Source organism: Molothrus ater, chromosome 20, assembly GCF_012460135.2.
Source record: "Molothrus ater isolate BHLD 08-10-18 breed brown headed cowbird chromosome 20, BPBGC_Mater_1.1, whole genome shotgun sequence".
NCBI classification, from domain to species: Eukaryota; Metazoa; Chordata; class Aves; order Passeriformes; family Icteridae; genus Molothrus; species Molothrus ater.
Window position 1 is genome coordinate 7073749 of NC_050497.2, and position 14027 is coordinate 7087775.

At 46.7% G+C, this 14027-nt stretch overlaps 1 protein-coding gene across 2 annotated transcripts; it reads left to right on the forward strand.

The window, feature by feature from the left end:
* Positions 1–172: 172 nt before the first annotated feature.
* POMT1 (protein O-mannosyltransferase 1) lies at positions 173–12664 on the forward strand. 2 transcript variants are annotated; one of them, XM_036393907.2, is made up of 21 exons: positions 173–185; positions 865–988; positions 1574–1717; positions 2378–2484; positions 3077–3127; positions 3452–3598; positions 4556–4667; positions 5142–5207; positions 5329–5422; positions 5850–6005; positions 6575–6705; positions 6914–7009; positions 8328–8420; positions 9403–9499; positions 9588–9680; positions 10173–10293; positions 10539–10636; positions 11148–11261; positions 11743–11869; positions 11950–12127; positions 12333–12664. In XM_036393907.2, the coding sequence occupies exons 3-21, from the start codon at positions 1596–1598 to the stop codon at positions 12505–12507; spliced, it is 2178 nt and encodes a 725-aa protein (XP_036249800.1). In that variant the 5' UTR covers positions 173–185; positions 865–988; positions 1574–1595; the 3' UTR covers positions 12508–12664. The 2 variants fall into 2 exon arrangements, with proteins under 2 accessions (XP_036249800.1, XP_036249801.1); XM_036393908.2 differs by lacking the exon at positions 173–185 and having other exon boundaries at positions 622–988.
* The last annotated feature ends 1363 nt before the right edge of the window (positions 12665–14027 follow it).

Here is a 14027-nt window from a genome sequence, read left to right on the forward strand (position 1 = left end):
ACACAAAAGCCCCAGCGGCGGGGTGGGTGGTTATGACTCTGAGCCCAGGTTCCTGGCGAGTCCCTCACAGCCGCCACGCTGGGTAGGCCGGACCAGCTCCTCACACGCAGCGTTGCCATGGCAACACTTCCTGCTTCCGCCCCCGTGCGGATGCGTGCGTCTGACGTCACATCCGATATCGGCAGGTAGGGGCGGGTGGAGCGCGGCGCGCGGGAAAGCCCCGCCCCCCGGCGCCGTGTGGGGCCGTGTGGGGCCGTGTGGGGCCGTGTGGGGCCGGGGGTCCCGGTCCTCATCTCGATCCCGCTTCTAGGCTTGGTCCCGGTCTTAATCTTGATCCTGCTCACGATCCCCGTCTTGCTCGATCCCAGTCCTAGTCCCGATCCTAATTCCGGTCCTAGTGCTGGTCCCGGGCTTGTTCCTCGTCCCGCTGGTCACCCGCCCCCTTCACCCCCGTAGAGCTGAGGGGGGTGGGAGAGGCCCCGGGGGGCCTGGGGTTGGTGCTCCTCTGCCCCCCTCAAAGGAGGTTCCAGGGCTGGATCCAGGGTGGATGGTGGCGCTCGGTGACCCTCTGAGGGCCACTTGAGGGGTCTGAAGTGTCCCCCGAGAGCTTAAAAGGGGGCACAGGGCGCGGTGGGGGGCGCTGGCCCTGCTCCCTCATAAAGGGGTGCGGAGGTTTGAGTGTATCCCGAGGAGGAGCCGAGGTGGCGCTGCTCACCTGCCCTGGGCCCAGCTGTACCGCAGGGCCTCCACCAGGAGCTGCTGGGCTCGCAGGGCCTGCGAGGGGATGACAGAGCCCGGGTGGGAGCGCAGCTCTGCCAGGGGCTCCTGAAAACTTCGGCTCCACGCAGCGCTTGTGTTTTGTAGGCACAGAGAAACCAGGCCAGTGGCACGGCTCTGCATGGTGGTGATGTGCTCACATCTCGCTTTGTTCTCCCCTGATCAAAGCCACGTAGATGGATTTGTTCTGGTAACTTTGCGTTGTGTTGAGGTGAGGAAGCACAGCACGGATTCTCTGCTATTTTCTGACCTAGCTTTTATCACTTCTGCTTAAACAGCACCTGTACCTGTGCTCCAGTAACTTTCTAATGCAGAGGGCGTTTGGGGGATCTGCCCCTCCTATCCCCACTCCCAGAAAAATACCTCAGTTTGTAAGGAAGCAACTTATTTGAGTTTTTTTTTAAGCTACGTGGGCTCTAAATAGCTCAGTTAGTGAGGTAATCTGGTTGAGCACATGGGCTGTCCATCAGTGTCATCAGAATTTGGGCTATGAGGTTTGCTTTGCACAAAGCAGAATAGAGGCTGTTGAATTAAGCTGCTGTGTTTCTGCAGAACCAGTGTAAGAATAAACAAGGTTTCTAGCTTACTACTGCAGGCAGAAGCAGGGCAGATGAAAAGTGTGTCAGCTCAGTAACTTTAGTTTTACAACTAGTCCTGTAGGTAGAATAGAAACACAAAAACATGAAAAGCAAAAGGAATTTGGAAAATTAATTACCATGAGCTGCTTGTAGCAGAAATCAGGCTTGATGCTTTCTGTGAGCCAAAGGGTGACTGCTGCTCTCTTCTGCTCTCAAAGGTTCAGACAAACCTCTGACAGGATGTTGGGATTTCTGAAGGAGCCAGTTGTGGTCACTGCAAAGATCAATGTGAGCCTTGTGGCACTGACTGTGATGGGATTAATAAGTCGTCTCTGGGGGCTTTGCTATCCACGGGCTGTGGTGTGAGTAATGAGTTTCTTTTATTCCTGAATGACACAGACTTGTTTTTCAAACATTTGTGAGCAAAAATGCAGGAGCAGAAGAGCACAGCTTGACTGATGTCAGCCTCTGTAAATCATAGAATCACAAAATCCCAGACTGGTTTGGGTTAGAAAGGATCTTAAAGCTCATCTTATTCTGCCCCCTGCCGTGGGCAGGGACACCTTCCACTATCCCAGGTGCTCCAGCCTGGCCTTGGACACTTCCAGGGATGCAGGGGCAGCCACAGCTTCTCTGGGCACCCTGTGCCAGGGCCTCCCCACCCTCACAGGGAAAAATTCTTTCCTAAAATTCATCTCAACCCACTCTCTGTCAGAGTGAAGCCATTCCCCCTTGTTCTGCCATCCAGGCTCTTACAGTCTCAGCCCATCTTTCCTGTAGGCTCCCTTCAGGCACCAGGAGGCCATAATTAGGCCACCCCTGTGGGCCTTCTCTTTTCCAGGCTGAACGATGCCAATACAGCAATAATCCTTCCCTCATAAAAGCCCCTGAGGAGAAGGGGCAAAGCCTCAGTGCTTCCTTGCATTCTTAGCTCTCTACCAACAAATTGGTGTTTGCTTTTTGAGTATCCCTGCAGGATCATTGCTGTTAGATTTGACATTTTTCTGCCTCTGGTGTTTCAGTTTCGATGAAGTTTATTATGGCCAGTTTGTTTCACTCTACATGAAGAGGATCTTCTTTGTGGATGACAGTGGCCCACCCTTTGGCCACATGCTGCTGGCCTTGGGAGGTAGGGTCTCCTGGAACTGGGAAGTGCCTGTTGCTTGTTGCTCTGGAAAAAAGAGGTGCTGGTTAGAAATGAATCATTAAATCCACTTATGGGGAAAAGCACAAAACACATGAGACTCTGATGCAGAGAGAATTGAGTTTTATTTAGGATTGTCAGGGAGCTGTTGCACGAATAGAGGGGGGATGATGAAGCCATGTATCCATCACCTCATTTTATCCAATCCTCTCTCTTGGATTTTATCCATCACCTCTCTTATCCAATCCTTTGGATAAAGAGAAAAGTAAGATGAGAACTGCTAGTGCAAGAAATAGCCTCAGTTCCTTTCTGTAGCTGAGATGCCACAACATCAAAGTGTCTGTATGGGAGGGAGGGATTAAATATACATCTGACTTTGTCACTGAGAATCCCTTGTTCCCAATGTGCCTCTGCACATTCTCAAGTATTGCTGCAGACAGAACAGTATCAAAGAGGACCCTTTTGGGAAAGAGGGCCTTCATGCAAGGAAAAGCTGTGTGTTTGGGAAATGGTTCCCAGTTAAGCACCAGGTTTTATATGTGCTTTGAGACTGGAAATTCTCTTGTTTATGTTGTAGGTTACTTAGGAGGATTTGATGGAAACTTCCTATGGAACAGGATTGGAGCTGGTAAGAGTTGTTTTTAACTGTCTCATTCTTTAGAGAAAATAAGCAGAATTTCAGCAGCTGATGGATTCCTTTTGCCTGTCTAGTGGAAATAACACTTTTCCAACACCTTCACTTATTTTAAACAAGTCTTCTGCAGGTCTCTAGCACAAATTAAAAGCACTATGAATTCATGGCACAGGCTTTCTAAATCAGCTAAACAGTTTAAGCAATACAAGATGGACAAATCAGTGCAAGTAGGAGTTAATTCCTCTAACAGTCAATAAATTCTCTGTTGGTCTGTCCTCTGCAGCCTGGTGGATCCCTGTTTCCTGTGTTCTGTTTCAGAGTACAGCATGAATGTTCCTGTGTGGTCCCTGCGACTCCTGCCAGCCCTGGCTGGTGCTCTCTGTGTGCCTTTAGCCTACCAGATTTTGGTTGAACTGCACTTCTCCCACTGTGCTGCACTTGGAGCTGCTCTTCTGATTCTCTTGGGTGAGATTGTTCAACTGAGCCCTATTCTTCAAACATGGGTAGAAGAGTCCCTTTTCCCCTTCAGAATGTTTAGGGTGGAGTAGCATCTCCCCAGAAAATATCAACAACAGATCAGCCCTGGCCTGTGTCAGTCTGTGCTTAGCCTCCCTGGTCTCCTCCATCCTCACAGCCCTGCAGCAGGCTGTCCTTCTGGGCTTTATACAAGTTCTTTTCAATATTAACCAAAGCAGGCAGCCTTAACAGCCTCACAGGAAACCACATTTCTTGTACTCAAGGAGGCCTGAACTCCCTTCCTCAGAGGATGAGTTACAACATACTGGCTTTTAACAGCAGGACAACTCAACTTGCAGTCAGAGCTCATCAGATTTCTTCAAATCCAAACTGCAGCAAACCAGCCTGTGTCCTTAGCACTGTGATTTGACACTGTTCTGGTGTGTACAGCTCTGCTGGTTTTGTTTTCTCTGAGGGGCTGCTGGCAGCTGCCTGAAAGGGAAAGAGCCTCTCAGCAGCTCTTTAGCAGCCTGATAAGGGAAACTTCTCCTAGCTACCAGCTTCTCTGATTCTGGCTCATTGCAGCTCCCTTTCCTGCAGATCTGTTGTGGTGCTCATTGCTTGCTGTGCTTGCTGCCTGGACTCTCTGCTTTGAGAAGCACCTCTCTGGATTTCCCAAGACTGATTTTCTTTGCCTTTGTAGGAAGTGCAGCAGCTTTATCTGCCTTCTGATAGACTTCACTGCTTGCCCACCTCTTTGTCTTGGAAACAGTTATGTCCGTGTAATTTGCTGCTGCTGGAAGGTTTTTGTCCCTCTAAAGCCAGCACTTGCCCATTACAGCCAGTAGGAGCTGTCTGTTCCTAAAAGGGAAGGTCCTTCTGTTGGATAACAGTGTGATTGTCTGAGGTAGCACTTGCCTATAGACAAGTTTCTCTAATTTTGTGTCTGTCTCTCTTTTCCAACAGAAAACTCTCTGATCACTCAATCAAGGTTCATGCTTCTGGAATCAATACTGATTTTTTTTATCCTGCTTGCAGTTTTGTCCTACCTGAAGTTCTACAATTTGCAAAAGCACAGGTAAAGCTGCATTGTCTCCCACCCTTTTGGATACTCTCATGGTGACTTTTTTTTTTTTGTCATAGACTGTGTTTTTCTATGCCTCTTAACCATTCTGAAACTCACTTCACCTGTCTGTAAAATCCAATGCTTCACCCTCTCATATGGCTGCCCCAGCATCCTTCTCCTGAGCACTGTTAAAGACTGCTTTTACTGTTAGCAGGGTTGTCTTTTTAATTTTAAAATAGAAATAAAATCTCTTGGGAGCATTTCTTTGCCCACCCAGATTTTTTACTGGAAGGTTTCCTTCTGTGCACAGAAACACTGATGATAACAGGTCACTTAATTCTCCTTTGTAAGTGTTTACAGGCACTGAATTTAGAGATATTTGTGTCTTTTGTTCTCTGATCCTTCCAGAGGATGAAGTAATCCTTAGTAAGGTAAAATTATCTTTAAGTTGAGCCTAGCAAGTGATTTAATACATTTACCTTTAAGTGCCTTCTCTGGAAGCTGGTGGTTTTGGCTCCTGCTGACTGGAGTAGCCTGTTCTTGTGCAGTTGGGTAAGTGATGATGTCTTACCTGGACTTTAATGCCTACTGTTCAAGAGAATGTTAGAATATTTATATCTTGTATTAGGTAATTGTGTAGTTTTTAACCATGTTCATTTTTATGCACTTTCAGAGTGAAATATATGGGCCTGTTTACCTATATGCTGCTCTTGGCCACTGCAGGACTACACTTCTGGCACATGATAGGAGACCAGAACTTGTCAAATGTATGTAGCACAGCATGCAAAATATATTATTTGTCACTTTCATTGCAGGAGCCTTTGAAGCCCACAGATAACAGTGCAGTCTGTAGCTGGCTTTTGTCTAAAATTCCTTGTCTGGAAACCCTCCTGTCATAGCACAGTTCCCAGCTTAGTTGCTGGGGAAGATGGAATTAAGAAAAATATGTGTGTGTGACTGTCTTTTCTGCTGTTATCCATGTCTTGGTGATGTGTGACTCAAACATGCACTTGTCTCACACACTCCTGCCAGCTCCACTTCAAATCCTTGCTGGAAGTTACCCAGTTGTCCACAAAGTTACAGCTGAATGAGAGCAGTGGGGAAAACTTAGAAAAGACAAACAAATAAAGCTAAGTGCTCTGGAATTTTTAATATCTAGAGCATGAAACAAGTGAGCTTTCTCTGTTCTTCCAGGTTTCCTTGCTGTGCCATTTTCTAGCCCGGGGTCTGGCCCTCATCATCATCCCCATGGGGCTGTACCTCTCCTTCTTCTACGTTCACTTGGCTTTGCTCTATCGCTCTGGGCCTCACGACCAGATCATGACAAGTGCTTTCCAAGCCAGCTTAGAGGTAAAGGAAATGTGGTCTTGGAGCTGGTTTATTAGAGACAAGAGGGGAAAATGTTCACTATTAGGTGGTGTTTAATCCTGTTCCTTTGATCCTGCATATTTTGCCCCTTTTATGTCATTTAACTATTTTGCTGCTGTAGTACTGCTTTAAGGTGAAGCAATATTAGGACTGAAATCCTAATAACAGATGAAAACCTTTTCCCAATGAAGCAAGAGCAATATATTCACTCCTGCTGAAGGTTTGTCCCTTCCTACAGGAAACTCCACAGAAGCAGATACAGTACTGAACTATGTGGTGACATGGTATACTATAGGAGTGCTTAGCCTGTCTTTTAGAACATGGCTTTAGGAATATTTCCTGACACCCTGTAGTATTTTAGTTTTTTAGGTGTTGATGTATTTACTGTCTATTGAGTATGGTGCTGCAAGACTTGATTTTAGTAGATAAAATCAAATGAGAAGGCACTGTGTGAAGATACTGCTGTGTTGAACTGGGATGTGACTCAATAGAATTTAAACAGTCTCTGGGTTGTTTTTCCTCTGTACTTCCCCTGTCCTTGCCCTTCTCAGGGTGGGCTGGCTCGAATCACCCAGGGTCAGCCCTTAGAGGTGGCCTACGGCTCCCAGATCACCCTGAGGAACGTGCTGGGCAAGCCCATGCAGTGCTGGCTGCACTCTCACACCAACACTTACCCCATCAGGTGAGGAATCTGCCTGGGTCTCTGTGGGGAGGGGCAGCTCTGCTTCTTCACCTGCCAGTCCAACTGTAGCAGTGTTTTCATTGATCCTTCAGAGTCCCTGTGCTCTGTGGGGATGATCAGTGATGTGCTGCTGGTTTGTGCTGCTGGCACTGCTGAGCACAGAGCTGTGCCTTTACACCTCTGGGGGGTTTTGTTACTCCCTGTGCAGGTATGAGAACGGCCGAGGGAGTTCCCATCAGCAGCAGGTGACCTGCTATCCCTTCAAGGATGTGAACAACTGGTGGATTGTCAAAGATCCTGGAATGTGAGTATGCAAGAGATTTAAATTCAGCCTATATGCTTCCAAAACCCAACCAGGGCTTGGATTGGATTGGACATAACTCTTCTCTGCTTATGGGTGCAGAAGCCTGGTGTGATCTGGGCAAGTGATTGCAGCTCTTTGCACAATCCTTCTCAATGTGGTAAAAGCACTACTGAGGGCTCTAAAATCCTGTCTCATCTGCTCCTGCCAGAACATGGGCTGTGCTGTGCACAAGTGGAACTTGAAAGACTCACAGGACCACTGGAGATTCTTCAGGTGTTTTGCATGAAAGGGAAGCTCTGCTTTTTGAAGCCATGGTGTTAGAGTGTCTTGATGAGTTTTATCAAACTTGAATGAGTCTCAGAAAAGAGTAGAAAACACTTTTGAAAATGAGTAGTTCTTTGTATTAGAAGTGTGGAATGAGCTGTAAGATCTGCCACATAGGGAAGGATTCCAAGTGGTGCCTGTACCTGGGGCCTGGTTTGTGCTGAAGTGTTTTGCCATTGTCACTGTCAGAGCAGGACTCTCTGTCCTTGTTTTGTCAGTAAAAGCCTTTGAGTGACATAATTCCATACTGATCAAAAAGTTGCTTTTGTAGGTTTCTTATGTTGTTCTGAGAACTGTATAAAGAGTCCTGTCAGAAGGACTCTGTGCCATTAGAAGTCATATCCATGTTGGGAAGTTTGTCCATAGTGCAAATCTTTCAAGTAGGGACTCAAACAGAACCACCCAAATATATTCTTAAAATTCTTCAAACTCAGAAGACTCCTATGAGCATTGGAGGATGTGAATTTCTTCTATGGAACAGTAAAATACAGGCAGCAGTTCAGTGAATTGCAGTTCCCCCTTGCCATGGCCCTGTCCAGAAGCCAGGTGAGAGTTTATATGGTGTAAAAGCCATTGATCTCTCCTATAATTCTGCCAAAGTGACACCTGCTGTCGTGCAGCACCCATCAGACTCACTGAAGCACTCAGTGTTTCACACAAGCCACCAAACAGCTGTGTGACAGTAATAACCTTAATTCACTCCTGACTGACCTGGATTCAGACCACTGACCTAATGCCTGGAGTGTCAGTATCCCATTACTGATCCTCTGACTCATTCTGCCCTTAACTCACCTTTGCCTTGATGAGCTTTGCTTCCATTCTGGTACAACCTATATATTGCTTTAATTTCTCATTTTCTTGCCCAAATGTCTGTCCCCGCCTGCAGCTTCTTGACCTAACATCTTGGTCATGACAAGGTTGTGGTCTATATAAAGGTGTTTATAATTGAACCATTTCCAGTTTAACCATTTGCTGTTGGGTGTCCCTTCCCCAGGCAGCAGCTGGTGGTGAGTAACCCCCCCCGGCCTGTCAGGCACGGGCACATTGTGCAGCTGGTCCATGGCATCACAACTCGCTACCTCAACACGTAAGTCCTTTCCTCCTGCTCTGCTCTGCCAAGTCTGCTGCCTCATTCTGCTGGGTTGGCTCTCAGAATAACCACTTAGTGACCTTGCATTCAGATATGCCATAAAATGCCTGTTATTTGTGGATTTTTACACCAGTGTGCCTTGGAGGGACCTCATGTGGTTAGTGCCATATGCCATCCCTGTGGCCCAGAGGAAGGATGCTGTATGCTTATTTATTTTTTCTAATTGACTTGGCAGTGGGATTTGATCCTAGTTACAAACTTCTTAATGGTTGCTTACTGCTTCTGTTCTTCCCTACTAGTGGCCTTTAGAGGATTTCACAGTTGTTCACATTTCATGGTAGTTCTTCAGATTCCTAAATACAGGATCCCCTCTGTCAGTCTTCATCCTCACCCTTTCATTGCCCCCACTCTGGACAGGTGCAGGAATTCAGTATTTTCTGTGACTTAACCCAAATCCAGCTCCACTGACTTGGATGGCATGCTCCTACCTGAAGGATGTGTTAGGAGGATGTGCTGGACAATCTGGTGTGCTGTGGCTGTTTGCCAGGGATTCCTTCCTGTTTTGAAAGCCTGCAGTATGAAGTTGTCTCCTGACTGCTTCCCAAAGGGCATCTGTGTGTACTTGAATATCACTCAGATTAGGAAGGGGGTTGTTCTGAGCTTGGGTTTTTGCTATGTCCCTTCCAAATCTAATTTGTTTATTATTGGAAACCCCAGTGAACAGCGGCTCTGTTTGTCACAATCAGTGCTTGTTCTTCAGCCTGGCATCGCAGGCATCGGCATTGGCTTCCTCTGAGCCTGTTCCTGGCAGCTCTTGGTTGTGGGGAATGCTCTCTCTCAGAGTAAACAGTGCTAACCCAATAAATGAGTTACTTTTTGCTTTATTAATGAATCCAGTCTAAGCCAATTCCATATGGGTTTGCTTTTTATATGTATTTGGGAAATGGTGGTGGAAGATCTTCCTTTATTTGTCTCCTAGGCATGATGTTGCTGCTCCTCTTAGCCCCCACTCCCAAGAAGTTTCCTGCTATATTGATTATAACATCTCCATGCCAGCACAGAACCTCTGGAGAGTGGTGAGTGGTCAGAGGGACAGGAGGAGCTGATCATGCTCCAGCAGAAACAGCTGAGACCACGTGGATCAAAATCATCTTTCTGTTGTAGGAAATTGTAAATCGTGAGTCTGACATGGACGTGTGGAAGACAATTCTGTCAGAAGTGAGGTTTGTTCACGTGAACACCTCTGCAGTGCTAAAGGCAAGTGGGTTATGTTCATTTGCTTGTAGCTTTTTTTCATGCAGTTCTTGTGACTCAAAAACTCTGCTCCAAAATAGCTACACCACTGTAACGAATAACCAAGTAAGTAAATTAAAGGAAACAATGGCTCAGTGTGACAGAAGAGCATGTTTTGGGTTGTCACACTGGTACCTCATCCCTCTCAGTATCAAAGCTGTCCCTCTTCTCAAGAGGCTGTGACCACTCTACACAGCTGGGGCTTACAAACTGATGCTGAGTCTGTGTGCTTGTGAGATCAGCTGGAATAATTAAGGATCTTTTTCTTCACAAAGTTTGCCAGAATCACTGATTTTATGGCTGTAGTGTTTATTGAGAGTTTTGTGTGGTGACTCTTCACACATTTTCTAGCAGTCCCTTGCTGCCATCCCGTGCTCAGGCAGAATTTCTTCCATCCTGAAGTTCAGACTGGTAGAACTTTCATTTTACAAGTTCACAGTTGTCTTTCTCTTTTAGCTGAGTGGAGCATCTCTGCCTGAGTGGGGATACCGGCAGCTGGAGGTGGTTGGAGAGAAGCTGTCCAAAGGCTACCACCAGAGCATGCTGTGGAATGTGGAAGAGCACAGATATGGCAAAAGTATGTCTCAGCCATGTTCCTGAAGCAGGTTTCACTTCATGGTGGTGGGAAGGTGGTAGTGTGTGTGTGTTCAGTTGGCTCTACCGTGGAGTCAGAATCCTTACAAAGTCCCTTCAAGTGCTGTTGCAGTTGGGTGATATATTGGAGAAGGGCTCCTGGGAGAGTGAGGAGCCTTAGTGCTCTCTCCCCTCTCTAGCTTTCTGCCTGTTCTGTGGTTATTTCTGAGCTTTGCTGTTTTCTTCCAGGCCAAGAGCAAAAAGAGAGGGAAGTGGAACTCCACTCCCCCACTCAGATGGACATCAGTAAAAACCTCAGCTTCATGGCAAAGTTCACAGAATTGCAGGTGAGTGTCTTGTTATTCCCTTCATTTTTCCTTCTGCTGCAGAGCAGGAACCTCAGCATTTCTGCAGACTGAGCTTGAGAATTCATTGTTTAATCCTTGCTGATAGTTTGGCTTCCTCACTGTAAAAAAATGTTTCTGAATGCACTTATAAGGGCATTAAAGACCTGGGCTGTCCAGTAATGAATACCCAAGTGATTGTGTAACAAAAAGGGGGGAGGAAAGTTGGTTGGGCACCCAGAAGCTGCCTGAAAAGAACTGTAATGTGTGGTACATGCAGTGAGTAGTGTTGATGCCCCTTACTATCTCTGTAGAAATCCATTAAGGAAAGTGCATTATTTAATAACAAAATAAAACAATTGTATTGATCAGTATCCATATGAGATATGTAAAATATTTCTCCACTCCCAGTTTAGGAACTTAACATCTTACATCTGGAGCTGTTCACCCATGCTTGCTGTCCCACCTGTTGTTCCAATGCTGAAAGCCTTCTGCTTACCTTTTTTTTTTCTAGTGGAAAATACTCACATTAAAAAATGAAGACACAGAACATAAGTACAGCTCCTCTGCCCTGGACTGGATCACAATGGACACCAATATTGCCTACTGGCTCCACCCCACCTCAGGGGTAAGCATGAGAGACAGAAGTAGCTGTGAAGCCTTTGAGAAAGCAGAACAGCTCAGATGTGAGCCCCAGGAGCTGGAGTCAGAGCAGGGCTGCAGCTTCCAGCCAAGGACTTTCTCTGTATTAATATATTTTCCATGAGGGATGAGGTATTTGTTTTAGCATGAGATACAGCTTTGACAGTAGTTGCTTTTAATTAAATCATGTTTGCTTGTGCCTTTTTTTTAAAGGTAAATTGCAGTTTAATAGTTTCCATTATTGATTTCATTTAGAAGATGAGTTCATCTCCAATAGCATCCTTTAATGCTTTCCATTACACAAGAGTCCTAAAGCAGCAAAGTTTATCAACCAGCTTTGTTCCAGGTTACTAGGCAGGCTCATTCTGGAGCTTAATTTAGCAAGTCTGTGTAGGTAATATTTAAACTTACCTAAAAGAACCACAGCATGTTCCTGCTTCTGGCTTAGACCATCATCTATCCTGCAGGCCCAGATCCACCTCCTTGGGAATGTTGCCACCTGGGCTTCAGCTAATGCTGCTGCTCTGGTGTACGTGTGTCTGTCCCTGTGGTACTTGCTGCGGCGGAGGAGGAAGATCTACGACATCCCTGAAGGTCTGGCTGCTGTGTGTGTGTGTCCAGCTGGAGCCTTGTGCCTTGCTCTGCTCTCAGATGCCATCTCCTGTCTCCTGCAGATGCCTGGCAGCTCTGGATGGCAGCGGGAGGCATTTGTGCTGGAGGCTGGGCTGTGAATTACCTGCCCTTCTTCCTGATGGAGAAAACACTTTTCCTGTACCACTACCTGCCTGCTGTCACATTCCAGATTCTCCTGATTCCTGTGGTACTGCAGCATCTCAGCGATCACCTCTGCAGGTATTTGGCTTCAGCAGAATAGTTCTCTTGAACAGGAGGACTGGCACAGTTCTTTCTCCAGGGCTGCTGCAGGGAAAGCAGTGATTTTTCCAGCAGTGATTTTTCCAGCAGTGGCCAAACTCTGTCATTTGCCTTTAGGTCTTTTGGATGAAGTGTTTGGCCAGCCTTGATGTAACCTGAGTGCTCTTTCCCTCTCTGATCCCAGATCTGTGCTGCTCAAGAGCATGTTCAGTGCCCTGGTTGTGGCCTGGTTCTCCTGGGTGTACTTTGTGTACTGCACCTTCAGCCCCCTGACCTACGGGCAGCCCGCGCTGGCCCTCGCGGAGCTCAGGGCCCTGCGCTGGAAGGACACGTGGAACATCCTGATCAGAAAGCAGTGACCACTCCAGCCTGGCTACAGCAAAGGGAAACACTTGTGCAAAGGCAAGAATTTATTGTTAGCATCATGGAAATCTTAACAGTCGCTTCAGGTATTTGGTAGTAGTCCAGATCTAATGATTACAGGGGAAATAAAGGAATGCTGTTACAGAAAAGGTCTCAGCAGTAATACAGCTGTTATGAGCACAGTTCCCAGTTTCTGCCCGTTACATTCACCCCTCACTGCCCCTCAGGGTGTGAAGTTGCTGACTTTAGTCAACAGCATCCCAGCTCCTCTGCTGGGAAGAGCTGCAACAATTTCTTCTCTTTCCTGGAAATACTGTGGTGGTTTCTTCCTTCTGGCACTACATTGCACTTAGGGCCATTTCATGGGTTTCCTATCACTGTGGTCTGCAATCCCATTATATGCTTATTATAAATGGACTCTACAACACATCAGATACTTTTTCCTATTTTCTTTGTTATGCCTGAAACCCAGATTTCCCTCTCTAAGGCTTGTTCATCTTTAACAATCAGTAACTGGCCCTGCAGCCTTACAGCATCATTCCATGACTCTATTCCTCAACAATGCATTATTTGCCCCCAACTTCCAATGCTCTGCTATCATTTCTATTTATGTAAACACAGCATTAAGCTACATTTATAAATAGTTTGTTCTGCATAGAATAATGACTTGTTACTATTATCTATTTATAATCATCTGACATAAGCATCACTTTTAAGAAGATAAGCAAAATAAAAAGACATTAAGAATTGCTGTTACAGCTAAAGAAGGCTTCAGGCAAGCCAGGAATTGAGCCAAAGCCAGAATAATCCTTTGGCCATGTGGCACTGATGTGAAGCCTGAGGCCTGTTACCAGCAGTGCCAGTATTGCCATTACACCTCAGACCCCATGGGAAAAGGAACTCTGGGCAGGGTAGGACTGATCCTGCTGACAAGGAAACCTGCTCCAGCTTGTGCACGTGGGTTCAGGGTGAAAACACTGAAACCCAGCCCATGGCCTGGTCTGCACCAGCAGAGAATTCACAGAGAAGGCAAAGGTGAAGCACTGGGGACTCAGTGGGGAATTTGTCATGGCTCTGTCGAGGTGTCTGAGCAGGGCTGTAGTACCTGGGCCACATTCCATTGCTGCATCTCCTCGTGGCTGCAGCAGCAGGTCCTGCAGGGCAGCACAAAGCTGCCAGAGCAGCATTCCCACACCCCAGGGGCTGTGCAGCTCCTCACTGCTCTAAAAAATTCTATTCAAGGCTCCCCCACCCCCCAAGAAAGGTATGATCCAACACCACAGACATTCAAAGCAGGTTTTAGTGACTATTTTGCTCCTACTGGAATCAGCCCTGAGAGCTAATGCTTCAGTGCAGTAGCTCATGCTCTAAGTCTGTCACCCTGAGCTAGACAGCAGGCCAGCAGCAGTCAGGAAATGCTCTGCCTTCTCCTGGGCACTGCACAAGTACCACTGAACTGTCACTGAGACACCAACCCTCCACCCCTTTTTCCAAGGCTGAAAATACTATAGGGATG